The 20,083-nt window shown below is 34.3% G+C and overlaps 2 protein-coding genes across 2 annotated transcripts in view; both read right to left on the bottom strand.

Annotated features, from left to right (window-relative positions):
* Window positions 1–3,705: 3,705 nt before the first annotated feature.
* Window positions 3,706–20,083, bottom strand: part of LOC123557943 (uncharacterized) — a 34,478-nt gene continuing 18,100 nt past the window's right edge. The window contains exons 2-6 of the mRNA XM_045349765.2: window positions 8,765–8,907; window positions 8,157–8,294; window positions 7,846–7,899; window positions 7,521–7,622; window positions 3,706–7,160 (exon numbers count right to left, since the gene is read on the bottom strand). Coding sequence (XP_045205700.1) covers window positions 7,009–7,160; window positions 7,521–7,622; window positions 7,846–7,899; window positions 8,157–8,294; window positions 8,765–8,861 — 543 coding nt within the window. The 5' untranslated portion in view covers window positions 8,862–8,907 and the 3' untranslated portion in view covers window positions 3,706–7,008. The remainder of the gene's footprint in view (window positions 7,161–7,520; window positions 7,623–7,845; window positions 7,900–8,156; window positions 8,295–8,764; window positions 8,908–20,083) is intronic.
* On the bottom strand, window positions 5,986–6,986 carry LOC123558652 (interferon-inducible GTPase 1-like). Its single transcript, XM_053544771.1, has 2 exons — window positions 6,738–6,986; window positions 5,986–6,648 (listed from the first exon to the last, which is right to left on the bottom strand). Exons 1-2 carry the CDS (start codon window positions 6,984–6,986, stop codon window positions 5,986–5,988), a joined length of 912 nt encoding a protein of 303 aa, XP_053400746.1.

Below are 20,083 nucleotides of genomic sequence, written 5' to 3'. Positions count from 1 at the left end.
TGTCACCATCGTACTGTCATGCTTCGCCATCATACTGCCGCGCTTCAGCATCATACTGTCGTGCTTCACCATCGTTCTGTCGCGCTTCACCACAGTAAGGTCGCGCTTCACCATTATATTGTCGCGGCTCACCATCTTTTCTCTGTTTATATCAGGACCGATTTCAATTAAACTCTGCATTGTATAGTTTTGTCGACACTGTCCAATGAACATATTATTGGGACGCATTTCAGCATGGGTATTATTTAAATGAATATCACCAGACTTGGCGTTATTTCAATGAATAACACCCGGCAGCTGTTATTCAAACAAATATCACCCGGGTGGTATTCAAATGAAATTCTCCCGGTAGAATGTCAATCAAATGCATATCATCTGGCATGGTGGAAATTGAAAAATATCATAACTTTATATTGCTTGAAATTAACTATTCAAAATAGTCTCCGTTGGTCTATGGCTATTTTACATTATTATACCTCGTGTTAAACACCTAATTACAAGTCCCTATATCTCAAAATGTATTAATTTTTAAGTCTCTCACTCCGATTTGCGTTTTCGAATAATCCACGGGTAATCTGCACAGAGGTGTCCTTTGCGCATCGCACTCAATAGATGGTATTTCAACAAATTACATTAATCCGCGTTGTTAGACGCACTTGTTTGCAGAAAAATGTTTTGGTTGCTTATCTGCACAGGTATTACGGGTTGACAATATAAATTAACACCCTCACTGCCATGTGTTATTTATATATTGTTTACTTGAAGGATAATAAAAAATGAATATAAATCAGTAGCGTTTTGTTTAAACGAATATCACCCGACCGAGTGTTATTTATGAACAAATTATCATTGTATTCAAAATTAACCTCTTTGCTAAAAAATAAATGATAATGTATTTACATGTAATTAATTGTTATGTAAGAAAATGTTAAATCAGCTCTTATATTTCAAGGCCTTGAAACGTTAAAAGCTTAAAATAATAGAAAATACTCTTGTTTAAATTGTGCTTATAAAGCTTGATTGATTGGTCCTCTTTACGAACGGTAGGGTAGTGTAAATATAATGATAACGTCCACTCCCCCATTTGAACTGAATCTAACTCAAAGTAAAAATGTACAAGTATCTTTGTAGGGCTCTCACGTTTCCCATCCGCTAATGTAAAACATAAATCTGAGATACCGCCCGTAAATATTTCCAAAACAAGGGACCACATTTACATATTGTTTCAACCCCTTCAAACTCTCAAGAAACTGGATTATCCCATCCGACTTTAATTTTTGTTTTACACAAAATTCTGACACCCTGGTAAACCCTTCCAAAGTTACACAGCTAAAGAATGCACTAAAAGGCAGAGCTTATCAAAATAAAAATTGCCATCAAAACAAAACCGAACTAACTTGCTATCTGACGGTTAAATTGGTATCACCTTATACGTGCTATGGGCATCACAAGTGCAGAGGTGCAATCACCAAAATGCACTGTGTTTTACAATGTTTTCTTTGTATCCTTTCTAAAATAATTCAACAAAGCATTATATTTAGTTTACCATAATTTATATACAATATTGTATGGGGAAAACCGTACAACCGTAAAAAGTTAAAAAACAAGGAAGATTGTACTACAGGGAAAGCCACGTTCCAAAAACGCAGCCATCCCAAAGGCACACACGATCAACACACACAGACACACACACGGACAAAACAAACACACACACACACACACGGACAAAACAAACAAATACAGGAACACAGTGGGGCACCGCCTTGGAACGGTCAGTGGCAAAACAACCACTGGGGAGTTTAAACCAGTTTATGGTGCACCTAACCTGACTCTTATCCCCATCATGTACCAAAGTCACAAGACAGTGTAAGTAAAAGTTATCCCCGCCAGGTGAAAACCTAAGACTTGTATTAAGGTTTGTGCACTATTTCGTTAGAGGTTTGGATAATCTTTGGTAAAATTTAGTAAAATTACATGTTCATAATTTGTGTTAGCGGTAGCCCTGTTGCAGTATATTTTTTGTAAAGAAAGATTCCTATAATAAAATCTTTGAGCAAGCTCGATCTTGCAAAAGAATAAGCTTTTAGAGACATATCCATCCAGATGGAAGATAATGACAAATTTCAAAATTGAAACCGACTCTTTTATCATGTATTTTTATTTCTAAATAACAATTGTTGGTGTAATTTAAAGCTTCTATGGACAAACTATGCATGAAATCTCGTTCATAACAGTTAAAATAAAATTTGCGATGAGTGAGACCCAGTTAGTCCCCATCTGGTTATAAATATCTTGTCTCTATGACTTATTGCCATTTAAACCTAAACCAAGCTGGACGAAAGCCTATATTTCCAATACCGTCAATGAACAGGGCCTGCAACATTTTTTATGTCGAATTGGGCGACCTGTGGTATTCCACTTTTCCGTTTTGCACAGATGACGTTGAGGAACAACGAATGTGCGGGACCTGATATGGCATGCAAATGAGAGAATGCAAAAGATTCACTTGTATTTGAGTTTATGAGGATAAAAATTTCTATCAGGTTTCGTGAAAAGCGAGGGCAACAAAGTATACGAAGCTTTATCAAATTAATACCATATCATATCTCCACTCACTTGCTTTAAATATTCGTTGATGTAGTCTTCGCCATAGAACGCGCATAAATGAAAACGAAAGCGTGTCAGCAAAATGTGGTCTTTTTGCTAACACGCCTTTATTCGCCTATTAAAACATCCTCTTGAAAACGACAAAAATAGTAGCCATTTACGATCATTTTAACTAAACTGTTGTTTATTAAGTTTCTAAGTTTGAAGGTTAAGGTCTATGAAGGTCAATGTAATTGTATATAGGTCAGTTTTTAGGTCTTTTCACAAAGATTGTTGAGCGCGAGTTTGAACAGAATCGGTTCATTAATGTCTGCTGTAGGCAATTTCGTTCTTACAAATGCATGAAGGACAATATCATCTATATATAGGTCAGTTTGTAGGTCTTGCCACAAGGTTTGTTGTGTATTATTATGGACATTATCAGGGTTGAAGGACTAAACATGTTGTTTCTTGGTTTTAAGTTTGAAGGTGGATGTCTTATAAGGACCTAGGTCATCTATATATAGGTCAGTTTGTATGTTTTACACAATGATAGTGTATGTATTAACATTAACTGGCTTTTTTGAATGATGGATGTAGGACCAAAAATGCTGTTTAAGAATATTTTATCTTTGAATGTGAAGGCCATATGGGGTCAAGGAATTTAATATGTAAGTCAGTTTGCAGGTCTTGCCACAAAGATAGTTGAGTGCAAGTATTAACAAAATCGAGTCATTTATATGGAATAAAGGCAATCTAGTTCGCACGGTCGAACAAACAAGTGGAAGGACGGTTCAGTCAATTGTGCTCGGGTGCATAAAAGGCACACTACTGTCTACGTCATCAAGTCCCGGGTTGTGCAGAAGTTTCTTGACGATTTCAAAAGCAATATGTCATCTAGACCGTAAACTTCTTTATGGACAATGAACGGACGGACGACGACAGACAAAGGGTGGCCAAAGGTTGGCTTAACATTAGACCATGACTCTTTCCTAACTCCCTCCCTGAAGCAGTAACGAACAATTCGTGCAGTATGACATCATCGTTCTTATCTCATAGGATTACAACCAAGGTAAACAGAATAATCAAACACTATCATAATACTATATTTATTCCGATTAAATACACACAGTCATGTACATGTATTAGGTAATGACATATATTGAAACAAAGATGACATTTCTCAAATCAGTTGCTGTCGTAATATATATGAACCGTTTGCATACTTGAGTCTGCTCTAAATTCTAAAAGAATCCTTCTGTTGAAAAAGAAAAACATGCAAAACTTTATAATTAGTTGTTTTACAAGAACTACTGTACATGTTTCTCATTTTATACAGCAATTTGTCTTAAAATATATTATTTACACGCCAATCTATCTAATACAATTAAATGTATTTACATATAGATAGGATGAATAAACTACTATAATTATGCTTTAAAGTCAAGTGACTATCGTGTGAAACATCACAACATGCATTGTACCGGGCATTTCGTCTTTCATAACGTTAATGTATTCAGTATCGGATATATTAAAACTAGTTAAATCGGAGAAAAACATAACTGCTTATATAATACATGATCGTAATACTGTCAATTCCAGTACGAAATACATGCTTAAAGTATACTTGGAGGCCTCCACACACAGGGAACACACCCAGTATCCCGTACTTATATGGGAACTACATAACCAAGAGTTCAATCTATGAAACTTAATATAAAGGGTGTAAGGAAAGTTCTTTCTAATTGGAAAAAGCCAAAGCTAAGATATTATCCGAAAAATTTGCAGAAAGAGCAATGTTCTCAGTGTATCCTGGCGTTTTCATTGTCAAACCTTCGAAGTTGTATTTAGCTATTTCAAAGCACCAAACGAATTGAAATTTCCAGGTGTTGGAAGAACCAATTTCAGGGTTTGGTACATTGACTTGTTGTTTACAAAAACTTTTCCTGGCTTCATTTTGTAATAAACATATCAATTCGATCAGAAATTTTAATACGTTATTCTACATTGAGTATTGTATGCGCGCTTTTCAATGCAGGGATAGAACACTGCAGCCTTATTCAAGATAAGTGCCATAACATTTTTTTTTACCCTTTTCAACTGAAATATCTATTGATTGATATCAGTTTTGATCAAATTTTCATATTTGAACGAAATGAATGATGATTGCACAGCATCTATGTAAAACAGAAAGAAGCAGATTGTGTAAAAGAAAACGGTATTGAATGCTAAAACAGGCTTGTACACACTCAAATATTACATAGCTAGTCATAGTGCGTCTAAAAAGACTGTTACTACATGGTGTTTAATTGTAAATGCAGCTCTACATACACAGATTTGTTATGTTTAGCTAAATTAGATACGTTTGATGAGGTTTTTCTACTTTAGTGAAATAGTGCCGGCATAATACATCTTTAATGGTACTTGTTGTTATATTGAACTTTGCAAACAATACTTTCTCGAAACAGAAAATAGTCTCCACTCGACAAATATCATAATGCATTATATTAATCTAGTTATATTTGTTTTTTCTCCGTTAATATCTCGACATAGACCTGATGCACAAGATGCTCATGATCAAAATGTTCTCAATAAAATCATATTTGATAATAACTTTTTTACATTGTCTCTGTTTAACCGACATCATTGCATTGCTCTGTCTCAGGTTTGACACTTCTGCTATGAGGGCTAGGAAAGTAAACCTTTTCACAACTACTTTTCAAGTACTGCTTTATTTAATATGATTTTCACAAATGGTCAGATGTGTCCTCGCATTGACCGATTCCAAATTTGTATGAAAGTATCTGCAATTACTACTAAATATAAACAAATAAACAAATTCCTTTCATGAGCTAGCTGGATGTTCTCCGATCTTGGTTTGAAGTATCCTTGTATAGACATAAATCCGTTTAAGTGGCTCCACGTAGCGTATTTAGGGCTTAAAGCTTTTATGACTACTACTACATATGAATTGCTGGATTTTACAGAAGCAAAGGGAAAGTCCTATACACTGCCTGAGTAAGAGACTTTAACACATTTGACCTCTTGTTATCTTTTACTTAATGTTTTCTTTTCTATATGGAATAAAAGTTTCTTTGTCATTTCAAATAGATGCAAGTATACTTCTGACTTTTAGGTTTCTTTGAAATCGTATCAATTTAAAGTTTTTTTTCATTTAAATTTGCGAATGTAGGTCACTGAAACCCGAAAACATTGATTTAGGTTTCACTTTGTTGATATTACATGTAAAGGACTATTTACTTCCGAATATTAAACGTATTTCTATCTTTTTTGTTTGTTTTATTTCTTGCTCTAAAGAAAGTTCTGAAAATAACTATCAGTCACTCTATATATTTGTGTCAAAACTGGTTACGAATTTAGCTTTAGTTTCATATAACCCTATACTGTGAATGCTTTCTTGGACACAACAGTTTCGAGCACTTTTTTGGCATCCTTTACCATCAGAGTAAGTTGACTACTTAATACGTTCTTGATTATCTTATAAGTCCAAATTTTGTATGGAAGTAATAATATCGACAACGGAAATGTTAGTGCTGTCATGTCAGGTTTCTGTAAGACGGTTTGCTTCTGAGCTTCATCAATCAACAAACCAATATCTTTTTCGGAAATTGATTGTATTGATTTCAGTTGTACTAAATTCTTTAAACTTTCCAGGTTCATCAGTGCAATATTTGCAAGTTTTTCCAAAGAGTTTACATCTAAAGACAATTGACGTCTATAAAAGACTAATTCATTTTGCAAAAGGCTGTTAAGAAGTGGTATGTGTAGATCCATGGCAGGTTCATACATGTACCCTAAAGCTGCTAAAATGGCTATTTTGCCTGTGCGCTGTCGTAGGGCGTTTACTTTTTCATTTAATATAGCTGTTGACAATCCAGCTACACCAAATGTAAGTGAAATCCTTTTATGAATATTGGCCTCATCAGCTAAATTCAAGAGTAGATTTGGAAATTCGTATTGTTGAGGATGATGATTTGATACCAGGAACACATTTATATCATCTGTTGTTCCAAGAGATGTGAGAATTCTACTTTTAATTTTCTAAATAATTCATCATCAGTTGCATTAGATTTTACAAACCTTTGTCTCCTTTTAAAATTTGCCATATCAATATCTGTCTTCGTTCTGACGAAATAATGTCTTTTCTTCCGCTTTTTAAGTTCCCCTGCCAGCCAGATATCTAACTCGTGGAATCTTCCTGATGAAACTAACAGGAAAACGTCGTAGCGATAAATCTGGATTTTTTCTAAGTATGACTCAGAAGGGAAATGTTTCGTTCCGCATCCCGGAACATCCCAGTATACGATGTTTTCATTCTCTGGATGTGGGTAGTGTCTGCATACTAATGTTGTTTCATTTTCTCCCACTTCTGCAGCCATGCTATCTACTTCTGTTATATTTCTAAGAGCATTGATCAGACTCGATTCCTTTCCCGCTTTGACCTATGATAGCTATATTAACTGGTTGGCGTCGCCATCCTTCCAGACTGTCTTTCAGTAGTGATTCAAGACCATTCTGACCGTACTTTGATATATGTTCCTTTATAGATTCTTCTGCAATATAATATATTTTGGTTGTCAGCATGTACAAACATGTAGCCGAGTGCAGCTGTACCTATACTATCGGCACACAGTTTTACAAAAAGTACATTACTTCGAATCGGGAGATTGTATAATGTAGTATGTTCTTAGTAACTGAAAAGGGTATGTAACGTCACCGTCTTTTATCTGATTCATAACGAGACTTTATCAGTGGAAAGTAGATTCTTGTATGAAATCCAGGAACTGAGACGTCGTATTTAAATCATATGAATGATTTTTTAATATATTAAGTAAAAAATGAAAGAACAAAAGCACAATGTTAGAAACATTTGTGTAAAACTTGGCTCAGTGAGAAATTAAATGAAGTATTACCATCATCCCATTTAAACCAAGAGACATCTCCATAATCCTCTTCACTACCTGTGTCATAGCGATTGTAGTAATCATCATCCCGAGAATCACCATTTCCTGATTCTGAAAAATAAGTTTAAATAAACATGTTCAGCTGAAATACTATTATCAAAATATTATATAGACATAAGATTAAGATGTTGAACTTTTCATTACATCTTAGTTAAACCTACGCTTATCACTTAGAAGTATCTTAATACGAAACGCGTTGCAAACTTAAGTTGCCTTCTTTCTTTCACCATATTAGTAAATATAGCTCATGTTCGTAATATTTACAATAACTTACGATTTTCGGTGTCTGTTTCAACATTTTCAGACCCAGATACCACTGTCTGAACCCCTGAAAATGATCGCATAACTTTGTTTTACTATTTCACAGCACAATATCAGTGGTTAATGAAAATGGAAATATCTAGAAAGATGTTCTTTAAACTTGTTTAAATGGAAATTTAAATTTGGGCTTGATTATTTTTAAGTGAGTTTGGTTTTACGGCGAATCGACACAAAATGGTCATATATCGCCAAGAGATTATTTTTAAAACAAATGCGTTCTATCTATGGTCTTAATATTTATTTGTAACTAGTGGTAGTTGAAACCTATCTGCTCAGACACGTGTAGATGTATGTCCGATCTATCAGGTAAATCGTCAAAGCAGTCTTCATCTACTTCTGTGTCATCCTCCGGGAGGGTAAATGTCACGTGACTTTTTTCCTCTAGCTTAAATTTATCCTTACCTGCACAAAATAAGTACTATGTTGGTATGTTCTTTATTGTTTAAAGTTAGTTGTGTTATTTTCTAATTGTAATTGTAATAACGTCTGTTATCACAGTAAACGGGACAATAAAATTAAGTTTTTCAATAGGTATTGACTTGGTTGGTTTAAGTATAATATTTCAGTTATCCACATATAAAGAAAATTAACCAAACTGTACTTTATCCAAAAATGTTTAATACTGTAATGTCATATTGACGGAAACGATTTACAAAGACCTTTTGTCAGTAGCTATGTATGTAGGTAAGTCATTAGTATTATTGAAAAATAATTAAACTGTAATTTCACGTTTCTTGCATTAAAGTAACATATATGTAATTTAGATTTGGTTAGGTAATTTGCGTCAGTTGTCTGTTGTTTTAGTTTGTTTAAAGTACTTCCATTGTGTAGAAAAAAGACTATCCAGTACAAAAGAATATACATGTACATACATTTCTTTAAGAATTCAGCATATGTTTTGTTGTAGACAAGAACCTTCCGCGTTCCATATGTCACTTTAAAGCCTTTAGGGTGACCTCCTTCAGCCATGGCTCTTATTCCACTCGTTCATTACTTTTACTTCTGCCTTCATTTACTGCAAGATAATAAGAACCATTAAAGAGAATAACATTTGTGCAATTTGACATTGCTTTACGAACTCTTGAGTATCTCTGTGAGTTATCTCTTAAAATAGACTAAAATAGACACTAACCGCTTAAAGAGATTCGTTGCCAGAGGGACGTGTTACCAAACAAGCAAAAACGCACAATGATTCTCCCCATAAATAGTCCAGTTGATCATCAGTATTTACTGGATCAATTCCATTTTCATTTTCATAAATAGATAGATTAAGATCTATTTTTGGATTCTTTGTAAAAAGAAATCAAAACCATTTCCTTTCTCTACTATTTCATAATTAGTGTATTTCACGGATGCACGCAAAGCAACAGCAAACAGCTAGAGTCATATATGGCAAAATATGCTCACAACAAACAGAAACTGTTGTGGAAAGATACAAGAAATGGGTTGCTTCAAAACTCTAACAGCAAGTACATTTTAATTATATGCAAGAAAAATCAAAGCATTGAGATGTTTAGTGGCTGCGGGTTTTGCTCTAGATTTATTTTCATTTCAAATGCCAATCTATAAATATACATGTATAAGAAACAAATACTAATGTGCCTCATATCTAAGATAAACTCTGCCTGACCTTACATGAACTTAACTTAACTGACAGCTGGAAGTCAGTGATGTAACCATAGGCTGGAATACCTTATCATTGACAGATCTTATATAATCTAAATGGCCAGTGTGAATGGATAGAGGATGAATAATAACTGCTTGATCATTGATAATTCATCCGCATTGTTCATGAATGGGACTATTTTGTGTAGCACATGAACATCCTTTGGATGTGATTTGGAATCAGATAAAGATGCTACATGATTGTCAGAAATACACTTAACTTTAGTAGCGGGATAAACCCGCAACCAAAAAATGAGGATGGAGTTAAGAAAAGGGCGGGGCACCGGGGAAAGGATGAATATCAAAAATCACAGTCTCTATATACCAAGAAAACAGTTTGGTGCCTGTAACCTTCACTTTTGCACATGTCGCATTGCCTTGTAATAGTGAATACTTATGCGGGGCAACTGAATTATAAATCCGTGCATAAAAGTTACAGACGAGACAAAAACACTGAAAATGTTTATCTACAAGTGTGACTTTAACCTTGAGCTGGAGGTCTGGGATTTATGTTGATTGTTTATGCTCAGTTACTTGAATCTGCATTCTTATGGACCATCCAAAAAGACCTATTTTCTGATTATGTTAAACAAGTGATTTTCCCTTGATAGATGGTGGAATTATGGACAGGACATTATACTGATGCAGTAAACAATTGAGATATGCGTATGGGTCTTGCAGGTGACACGTCCCTTTATTACGAGGAACGTTTTGAGGGTTGAACGCAATACTGCCGTAACTCCCATTAAATAAAAAAGAAGTGAAGGCGCTCAACCTCGAATTGTGCTGAATAATTTCAAAATCATTAATGAATTGCTGAGTGTGACATTGACCTTGCAGTAATAGTAATATTAGAGGTCTGGATATTGCGTCATTAATTACAAAATCCCTTGATGAATGACAGAGTTATGGACCGGACATAACTAACACACACTGTTGACACCAAGTGTCATCTTAACCTTGAAGTTAGGGGTTATTTCTTGTGCGAGGCGCTAGGTCTTATTAAGGTATTGGACCCGTAATAGAGTACCTCCTTTTTGAAGAGTATTCAATTCCTACCATAAACCTACTTTGACTGCAATTTTCAGGGGGCATAGGTTCAAGCCCCACTGGGACCAAATTTTTTTTCCATATTTTCCTTTTTTTCTAGTAAGTTTTTACTTCTTTCAAGACTCATTATGGATGTATTGTACAAAAGTGGAAATTTTTCATTTTATAAGCGATTTCTTGCTGTTCAAAGCGGATTTACCTCTGAATCAGGAGGGGTAGAGTTAGACGTCTTTAAAAATTCTGAGTTACGTGCGGTAAAAGTTCTCTATTTTGCCTGCATTCTTTAGATTACATATTGTGAAAGAAATGCAGGTAGGTTTTACTTCTGCCCCAAGGTTATTTTTGAATGAAGTGAGCAAAATTCAAAACAGACCCACATGATTCTACCTTAATTTTTCAATGTTGGAGTTAGAATTCTGTCTCATTAAATCTGTTTACTTGAGACACCCTAGAAAAAAAAATTATATTTACAGTTTTATTTTGTGTATTATAATTGTTTAGCAATAGTTTGATATTTCTTCTATCAAAATTAATGCTGTAATGAATTCTCTGCAAACGTTTTAGATAGTGGCCATCACATTGAAATTTGTCTCTACTTTAGCTTGAGCAAATACGATAAATTATACAAAATTTACAAAAAACGGCACGGTAAAAGTTGTTTAAAATTTGCAACACGGTGCGAAACATTGTCAACTTTAAGAATATACCAAGCAAATGCCATTTTTAAAACATTACTATTAGGGGTCCAATACCTTAAAGGGAACATTTGTGCCAAGTTATTTTAAAATCCCTTCATGGATGTCAGAGCTATGGATCGAGAACGTGAAATAAAATGTTTCGTTCTTTCACGTTCTATATTTCGTATGTCGAGTTGTTTATTTCCTTTTGTCGCGTTGGTTGGCGCACGCGCCAAAACAGCTAACAAAACTTTTAAAATTGACGATAATGATGTTGTGAAAGATCATGTAGATCAAAGTATCAACTTGATGATAATCAGTTGAAGCTTCCTACTGATTATTGGATCCTAACATTTCACAAAACCCATATAAAGCTCGATTCATTATGTATAACAAAACGTTTCAATTTAATAGAAGACTGCGTGATGAGGTATTGCTCTAAGGTAAATGAGAAGAACTCTGGTGTTTTTTTTGTTTTTTTTTTTGTTTTTGTTTCTTCTTTTTTTGTATTGTTATGTATGTATAGTAAATGCCTTTTATAATGATAATATAGTTTGAAAAGACAAAATGCATATGAAACGTAAATATACCTTTCTTTTAACACTTAATTAACACCGACAGCTTATGTATGGCTTTGATTATGACAGGAGTTCAAGGCCGGGGGATAGGGGTATAAATCAGATCAAAGCAGTTAAATATATGCTTCTACCTAATTATCTATGTTGGCTATATGTAACTCCTATACATGTTGAATTGTACTGCTTTAATCAACCATTGTAAAATATATTTTGTTTAAGTCACGTTCTGTATTTATTACTACAATCAATTTTAACAATAAAGATATTAAAATTTTCTTTTTATTTCAAAGGGAGATAGTTCTGCATGTTCTGACGATGGTTTTTCACATGTAGAAAACGTTTTACAATTTCTGCAATTAAAATTAAATGAAACTGCTCTGAAATGTTTATTAAGTTCGTTTCGATCATATGGTCAAACATGTGTAGCTCCGAGTACACTCTCTGAGATATTTGTCAATGATTAAAAGAGACAAACATTGCAAGCGTCAATATATTTCCGACTATCTTTAAACAACGTTATAAACATGTTAAAATGTATCTAAAGGAAGATGCTTTGGAAGCAGCAAACCAAAATAATAGCAGATATAATTTGACTGCGTCTGTTCATGAGAGGTAACATTGTGACAACTCTCACGCCACTATCCAACTCCAGCACCGGTATTCTATCACCGGACCTTAATATATATTGATAAGTAGTCATGCGCCCGAGATAAGATGTTGATCGCACGAGATAAGATGTTGATCGCTCAAGATAAGATGTTGATCGCTCAAGATAAGATGTCGTGCGCATGAGATAAGATGTTAATCGCTCAAGATAAGATGTTGATCGCTCAAGATAAGATGTCGTGCACACGAGATAAGATGTTGATCGCTCAAGGTAAGATGTTGATCGCTCGAGATAAGATGTCGTGCGCACGAGATAAGATGTTGATCGCCGAGATAAGATGTCGTGCGCACGAGATAAGATGTTGATCGCCCAAGATAAGATGTCGTGCGCCCGAGATAAGATGTTGATCGCTCAAGATAAGATCTTAATCGCTCGAGATAAGATGTTGATCGCTCAAAATAAGATGTTGATCGCTTAAGATAAGCTGTCGTGCGCACGAGATAAGATGTTGATCGCTCGAGATAAGATGTTGATCGCACGAGATAAGATGTTGATCGCTGGAGGTAAGATGTTGGTCGCTCAAGATAAGATGTCGTGCGCACGAGATAAGATGTTGATCGCTCAAGGTAAGATGTTGATCGCTCGAGATAAGATGTCGTGCGCAAGAGATAAGATGTTGATCGGTCGAGATAAGATGTCGTGCGCACGAGATAAGATGTTGATCGCCCAAGATAACATGTCGTGCGCACGAGATAAGATGTTGGTCGCTCAAGATAAGATGTTGATCGCACGAGCTAAGATGTTGATCGCTCAAGATAAGATGTTGATCGCTCAAGATAAGATGTCGTGCGCACGAGATAAGATGTTGATCGCTCAAGATAAGATGTCGTGCGAACGAGATAAGATGTTGATCGCTCGAGATAAGATGTCGTGCGCACGAGATAAGATGTTGGTCGCTCAAGGTAAGACGTCGTGCGCGCGAGATATGATGTTCATCACTCAAGATAAGATGTTGATCGCTCAAGATAAGATGTCGTGCGCACGAGATAAGATGTTGATCGCTCAAGGTAAGATGTTGATCGCTCGAGATAAGATGTCGTGCGCAAGAGATAAGATGTTGATCGCTCGAGATAAGATGTCGTGCGCACGAGATAAGATGTTGATCGCTCGAGATAAGATGTCGTGCGCACGAGATAAGATGTTGGTCGCTCAAGGTAAGATGTTGATCGCTCGAGATAAGATGTTCATCACTCAAGATAAGATGTTGATCGCTCGAGATAAGATGTCGTGCGCACGAGATAAGATGTTGATCGCTCAAGATTAGATGTCGTGCGCACGAGATAATATGTTGATCGCTTAAAATTAGATGTCGTGAGCACGAGATAAGATGTTGATCGCTCAAGATAAGATGTTAATCGCACGAGATGATTTAATTAAAAAAAAAAATACATGTCCTAAACATACCACCGTATTTTGCTATTTGGATGATTTAAGCTTTATTCTTGGATATCTGGATAAATAGATTTCGGTCTGTTTGTCAGACTGATTAAAATTATCAACATAGAGCGAAATCATAGACTTTTTTTGTATCGAATGATATTTATTTTAGCTCGACAAATCGAAAAACCTGTGAATAATTGTTCTCGTTAGCGTCGATATTGCCGACTCTTTCAGTTTAAGTTTGATTTGTTGTGAGGAAACAATTCATGCTAAGAGTCCTGAAATGGTAAAGTGACTGCTGAAAAATACCCCCATTCGACACTTTCGTTTAAAGTAATAATTAATCTGCACCTTCTTCTTTTATTTTTGTGCTCTTAAAGATATCCAACTACACCCAAGCCCTACAACATTTTCTAGTAAATAAAAATCTGTCTAATCTGCATTATTTTCCATTGTTTTCTGAAATGTTAATTTTATTTCTGCAAAACTAATAAAAAGTTAAAAAGGGCAAATTATTATTTTTTTTCTATATGGGAAAAAATATTTAAGTGCAAATAAATAAAAAGTTTAGCATAGCGTCCGATTGGAAATGCCCCTGCCTTTAGTACAATGCAAATTCTGTTTCCATAGCTAAAGCTGTTTGTGTGTCATGGAAGTCTTTGTCTGTACAATAGGCCGCGTTCGATCCTAGGTTTATGTATTCTTAACGGTCTAACATGTGGTCCCGTACACTCAGATGCCCTCAGTTTTGTAGCCACATACAGCGGATATTCTATAGGGTTACATTCTCTCCAGATCGAATTTTTATACACTAAGATATGTTTTTCATTCCAGTTGTAACTTCAACAAACATACTTTTATTTGACCTATTATATTTGATAAATGGTTTATACACTGACAAAAGGCTAAACGCTCTGATACTTTATTGAAAAGATAATGTAACTGTGACAGAGAACAATGGAATTGTTTAATTTTATTAGTTTTTTTAGCAGTTAAATTTGCCATAACTGTATAAATAGAATATCATTGGAGTATTACGCAGTTTTGTGCAATTATAGATGTTATTTTCAAATGAATGTAGATAGTGGATAAGATACCGTGGTCATGTGGTTACTGGTTTGCACTAAGGCAGTAGATCTGTAATGTCAATCGGACATTTCCGTTTGATTTCTGTCCTATTTCGGAACTTCCTGGTTGGTTTGTTTGAGCTACATTACTGTCCAAAGAATATTAAAGTAGGATACGGAGATTACATATTCGCACTGAAACTGCCGGACACCATTACGGGTCCAATTCTATATTTCATTTCATGAATTCTTCTGATTTTACTCGTGCAATACTATAAGATTCTTTGACTGGTTCTAGGTGCAGATGTGAATTTACGGTCTCGAGGGTAACTGTTAAGCCGGTAACGAGGCTCCAGGCTCCAGCCGAGTTACCGCCTAAACAGTTACCCGAGAGCCGGATATTCCTATCTGCACCTATAACCAGTGACAGAATCTTTTTCTTGCGTACCGATATCAAGAAATGATAATAATAAAAAAAATAAAATCAATCGAACGGCTGTGTTTTTAGAACTATTTCTTATAGCAGCTTATTTAAACAAAGCGCGGGAAAGGAACTTCTGTAAACAGGAAAGACGTTATGACGTTTCAAGACAAATAACGATGTTTAGTTCCGGTTTTGTTTTATCAGTTGAAGCGTAACGTTATGAATTTTTGATAAAATAACGTGTTTTGAATCGAGAAATGTACTATCAGGAACAAAGACGAACTGTCAAGCTATCGGATTTTTCTTTCGTTTTTTGAAATGAAATATAAATAACTACATAAACCTTCTACATATATGTAGTTCTTGATACGTCATTTAAAGCACGAGAGTCATCTTACAACACAAAGATGATTTTTTCAGCATCGATAAAAATACCGGAAATCCCCGTCTGGTATGCAAGAAAAGCATTTTCTGTTTCACTTCATTAAACATATTTTCTATTGTTCCACGGTTTTCCGGAATTATTTTTAGTATTCTTGGTAAGTGATTTTGTACAATTTCAAGAAACAAATGCATTTAAATAGTAATGACGACAACAACCCGCCTGTGATAAATTTTATGCGGTATATGTACATGTGATCGGTGGGAAGTGAGCAGTTAGCAGCAGTTACAGCAGTTAACTGCTAGGACTGCTGGCAGTTACAGCAGTTTACTGCTACAACTGCTGGCAGTTGCCGCAGTTAAATGCTACAACTGTCAGCAGTTGCACCAGTTAATAGAAAAATACAATTCTCCATAAAAGGGAGATTAATAACAAAGAATGTCTCGTAATTACATCCCCATAAAATTATCGGTTCAGTAAAACGAAAGTAGGGAATTCCAATTGGTAAAGAGACATTGAAAAGCTTTAAAGATTTTAATAGCTTCGAATGTGTCCCGAGCACTAGATTTATATATCAGGCGTATATACATTTTACATGCATTTATATTCAAGTAGTTATTTATCATTAAAATAGAGCAAAGGAAATGTAAAAAGAAGAAACAAAATATATGACAAAGAACCAAATGAGTGGGGGGTGGGTCAAAGTCAGGGCTGAACGTAAAATGTCGAGTTTCGGTGTCGGGGTCCGGTCCCGCAACAGTAGAAGAAACTGGGGTGACACCGGGTGGCCGTTGTAGAGATGGAGGACGCCCACCACGCCCAGTTTATGTATGTAATTTTTTTTATTAAGATTTGTATTTGAATGGAATCTGCTGGAATGATCTCCACTTATTAGTAACCGCTATTTATTGAATAAATTATAATCACTTTCCGGCATTTATTACCGAAAGTGCAATGAAATAAAGAGGTATCTGACTAAATTATAATTGTTCATGCATATAGGTAACTTGAACATGCAGAATGAAATTGAGACATTGAAATCTTGCCAAATGAGGTAAAGATGAGCCAATCTGAATTGATATTGTAGAAAATGACAATTGCAATGGTTCTGAAACATCCAATGAAACTCTAAAATAGCACCTTTTCACTCTTTAAGAGTAATTACTGTAACTGTTTCTGTTTTTATTTCGTCAAAAATGCTTATGTACAACATAAAGATAGCGCAGATATAGCCTTCACATGGTAGATTATAATTTATATATTCCTATGTAGTAGTGAAAGTAATACATGTAATTTGTTTACAGGTCAATGTTAACAATAAAAAACTGCATTTAAATATAAATCTCTTTTTAAAATGAAACTGGTCAGAAATTATGTCGCTGTGGCTTTTTTTGTAAGATCAAGTGAAAACGTACACTTCTTTAATTAAATAGGAATAACTACAATGTAGATTTCATGGGGAAAAGTATTCTAAAATACAAGCAAATTACAAGGAATATGTAATGCAGTAGAATTGTGTCTATTTTGGATATTTATAATATTATTATGTTCTTTAAAGTGGAAAAATGCGCATTTTTCAAGTAAACATTCAGCTGAAATAGATGTGTGTGTAAAAAGGGTGGAGAAAATTACAGCTTTTAACCCAATAGACCAAACTCTTCCTGTTACCAGTACGAAATAATAAGTTTTCAAGTATGACTTTTCTTATTTTGACTTGGGCAGTCTTTTTAAGAAAAGTCAAACTGCACGCGGGAGTTGCTTCCCTTTAACTACAGAAATCTCTACCAATAGGTAAGGTAGATCACTGCGCAGAAGATTGAGGAAAAGAACTATTATTTTATAAGTCAGATTTCTGTATTTCTAAAGCATCAACCTCAAATACTTATGCGGCATTATCGTTTATTGAACACATTTAAATGCACAGCAATCAAACATTGCTTTCATAAAACAGTCACCAAAAACACACTATGTGCAGTAAGATGCGCATAATGCCACTTGAATCGGAATAGCACATTTACATTGAAACATCACGAAACGTTTTCTATAAAACAAGTACGAAAGACTTATACTTTTTCAAAGACTAGCTTATTAAGTTTAATACATTGTTTATGTAGGACTATGCTCAGTGAATTGAAAAAAAAAATATTGTACCGGTAGATGATTTATCAAAATGCACGTTTCTAATCTTCCATATGTATAATGCCATTAACAGTTTTGAGGCTTCAAAGTATTTTGTAAATTTATATAAAGCAGGTTCCTCATGCATGACAGATATTTCTTTTTCCCTATTTCTTGATATTTCTTCTCTCATTCTCCCAATTTGTGTCTGGAAATATGATTACACGTTTTGTATTATTCATATAACTGTGTTACAATTTCTATGTATAATTATTATGTAGAATTATGCTCAGAAAATTGAAAAAAAAAGAAACATTGTTGTTGCATTATTGTCTGGACACATATTTTCCAGAAGAGTACTCCATCCTTAACTTCTATTAGCAATTGTGAGGTTTCAATGTATTTTGCAAATTAATCTAAGGCAGGCTCTTCATGCATGATGCATATTTTCCTATCTCCCTAACACTTGATACTTCTATTTCTCTGATTCTGGAAATCTGATTGTACATTCTGTATGATCCATCAAATAGTTTAGTTTTTTTGCTTTTTTTGTTGACCAATGCTTCGAACACTTGCGGCCTTTTAGATGAGCATCTGAAATGAAATGAGAAAAATTAGTGATTTTTACACTTAGTATAAATCCTGCATGTTTCATTTGTTCATAACAACTACACATTTTAGAATACAAAATCTAAAATGTTATATCTTAGAATTATAACAATACCAGTCTGACAGATATATTATTAAGAAAATGTCATGACTATTATGAAGTGGTAAAACAATACCCTATACAAGTAATGAGGACTAAAACCTATGAATTTTAACAGATGATATATATTTGTCTATAACTATGTCTTCATACACCTTCATTTTCAACTAACACTATGCACATGATCACTTCATGCTGATGACTATTTCTTTTGAATTGTTTGAAACTGTGAGTAGGCCTACACAATGTACAAGTGTATTTGTGATATTTTGAAGATAAAGGATATAACTCAAGAAAAGTAACCTGAAATTGAAGTCTGGCAATATGTGCATGCCTACTTCATGTTGATAATTTCATTTCAACTTACATTTCCATTGTGACACAGTATGAAAACTGTAGAAGGAGAGGAGTACATTAAATAACTGTTATATTTAAAAGGGGGACATAACATCCCTGAAATAGATAAAGGCCCTGACATTTATGGTAAATATGTATAACAAGTTACAAGGGTATTGGATAGAAAGTGGGGAGGAGCTGAGTACATACTGTAGTATGTATTTAATTCAAAGTCCATAAGTTTAGAAATGGGTCACCAGATGTAAAATGCACTACAGTATGTGTATGTCTGCTGCCTGGCCATGAAGTATACCATGATCCATTTGAATCTGATAGAATTTGCAGAAGGAGTTTTAATACACAAGGTATCAAGGTAGCTGTGATATTATAATTTAAAAATAAACAAATGGTATATTAATAGAAGGAACAAATAATCAAATTTAATAGCCCTGTCCACTTCATGCTGATGCTGTGTACCAAGTTTATATATGAACTAATAATTAGTATATAATTGAATGAATTTAATAAAAGCAGCAACTATCCTGTACGTTTTTGATGTCTACTGTTCATGGTCCAGCCAAAGCTCCATAAGGCTGCATTGAGGGTATTTATTCACTATATCATACTTCAACTGCAATAAAAGACCAACATGCACATTTATATATACATAAATTTTACTTTCACAATTAAATTTGCTTTCTCTTTAAAATTCAATTGCTGACACTATATATTAAAACAATTTTGAGAAATATATAAATCTAAAATCAGTTATTATAGTTAGTTTAATAAATGCTTTAGTAAATGTCATATTTGTTTTCAAAACACTGACACCTACCTGTATAAAAATGCAGTCTTCTTCTTGGTAATTATAACATTCATTGTCCCATTGTTTATTTGGATCAATGTACTTCTTCATCTGAAATAAGTACAGTATAACAAAACTATGAGTATAATGAAATTAACATTATATGGAATCTTGACAATTGTTAACTTATGTAAACTGAAACTACTCATGGAGCTTCACTTCTTTAATTAGGCCTACAGCACTGTTGATGTACAAACTTTAATGTAGTTGTACAATTCATGCATGCCATATGAAAAATAATTATTAGAAATTAACATTATATGGAATCTTGAC

The sequence above is a fragment of the Mercenaria mercenaria genome, chromosome 5, assembly GCF_021730395.1.
Source record: "Mercenaria mercenaria strain notata chromosome 5, MADL_Memer_1, whole genome shotgun sequence".
Lineage (NCBI taxonomy): Eukaryota > Metazoa > Mollusca > Bivalvia > Venerida > Veneridae > Mercenaria > Mercenaria mercenaria.
The sequence above is the reverse complement of the archived record's forward strand: the minus strand, read 5'-3'. Positions and strand labels throughout refer to the sequence as shown.

What these genes read in the sequence shown, in the direction of transcription:
- LOC123558652 (XM_053544771.1), bottom strand. Translation starts at nt 6,986, where the DNA reads ATGGCTGCAGAAGTGGGAGAAAATGAAACAACATTAGTATGCAGACAC. An exon ending in GGAAGAAAAGACATTATTTC is followed by an intron (nt 6,649 to 6,737) that starts GTCAGAACGAAG and finishes TGAATTATTTAG; the next exon opens with AAAATTAAAAGTAGAATTCT.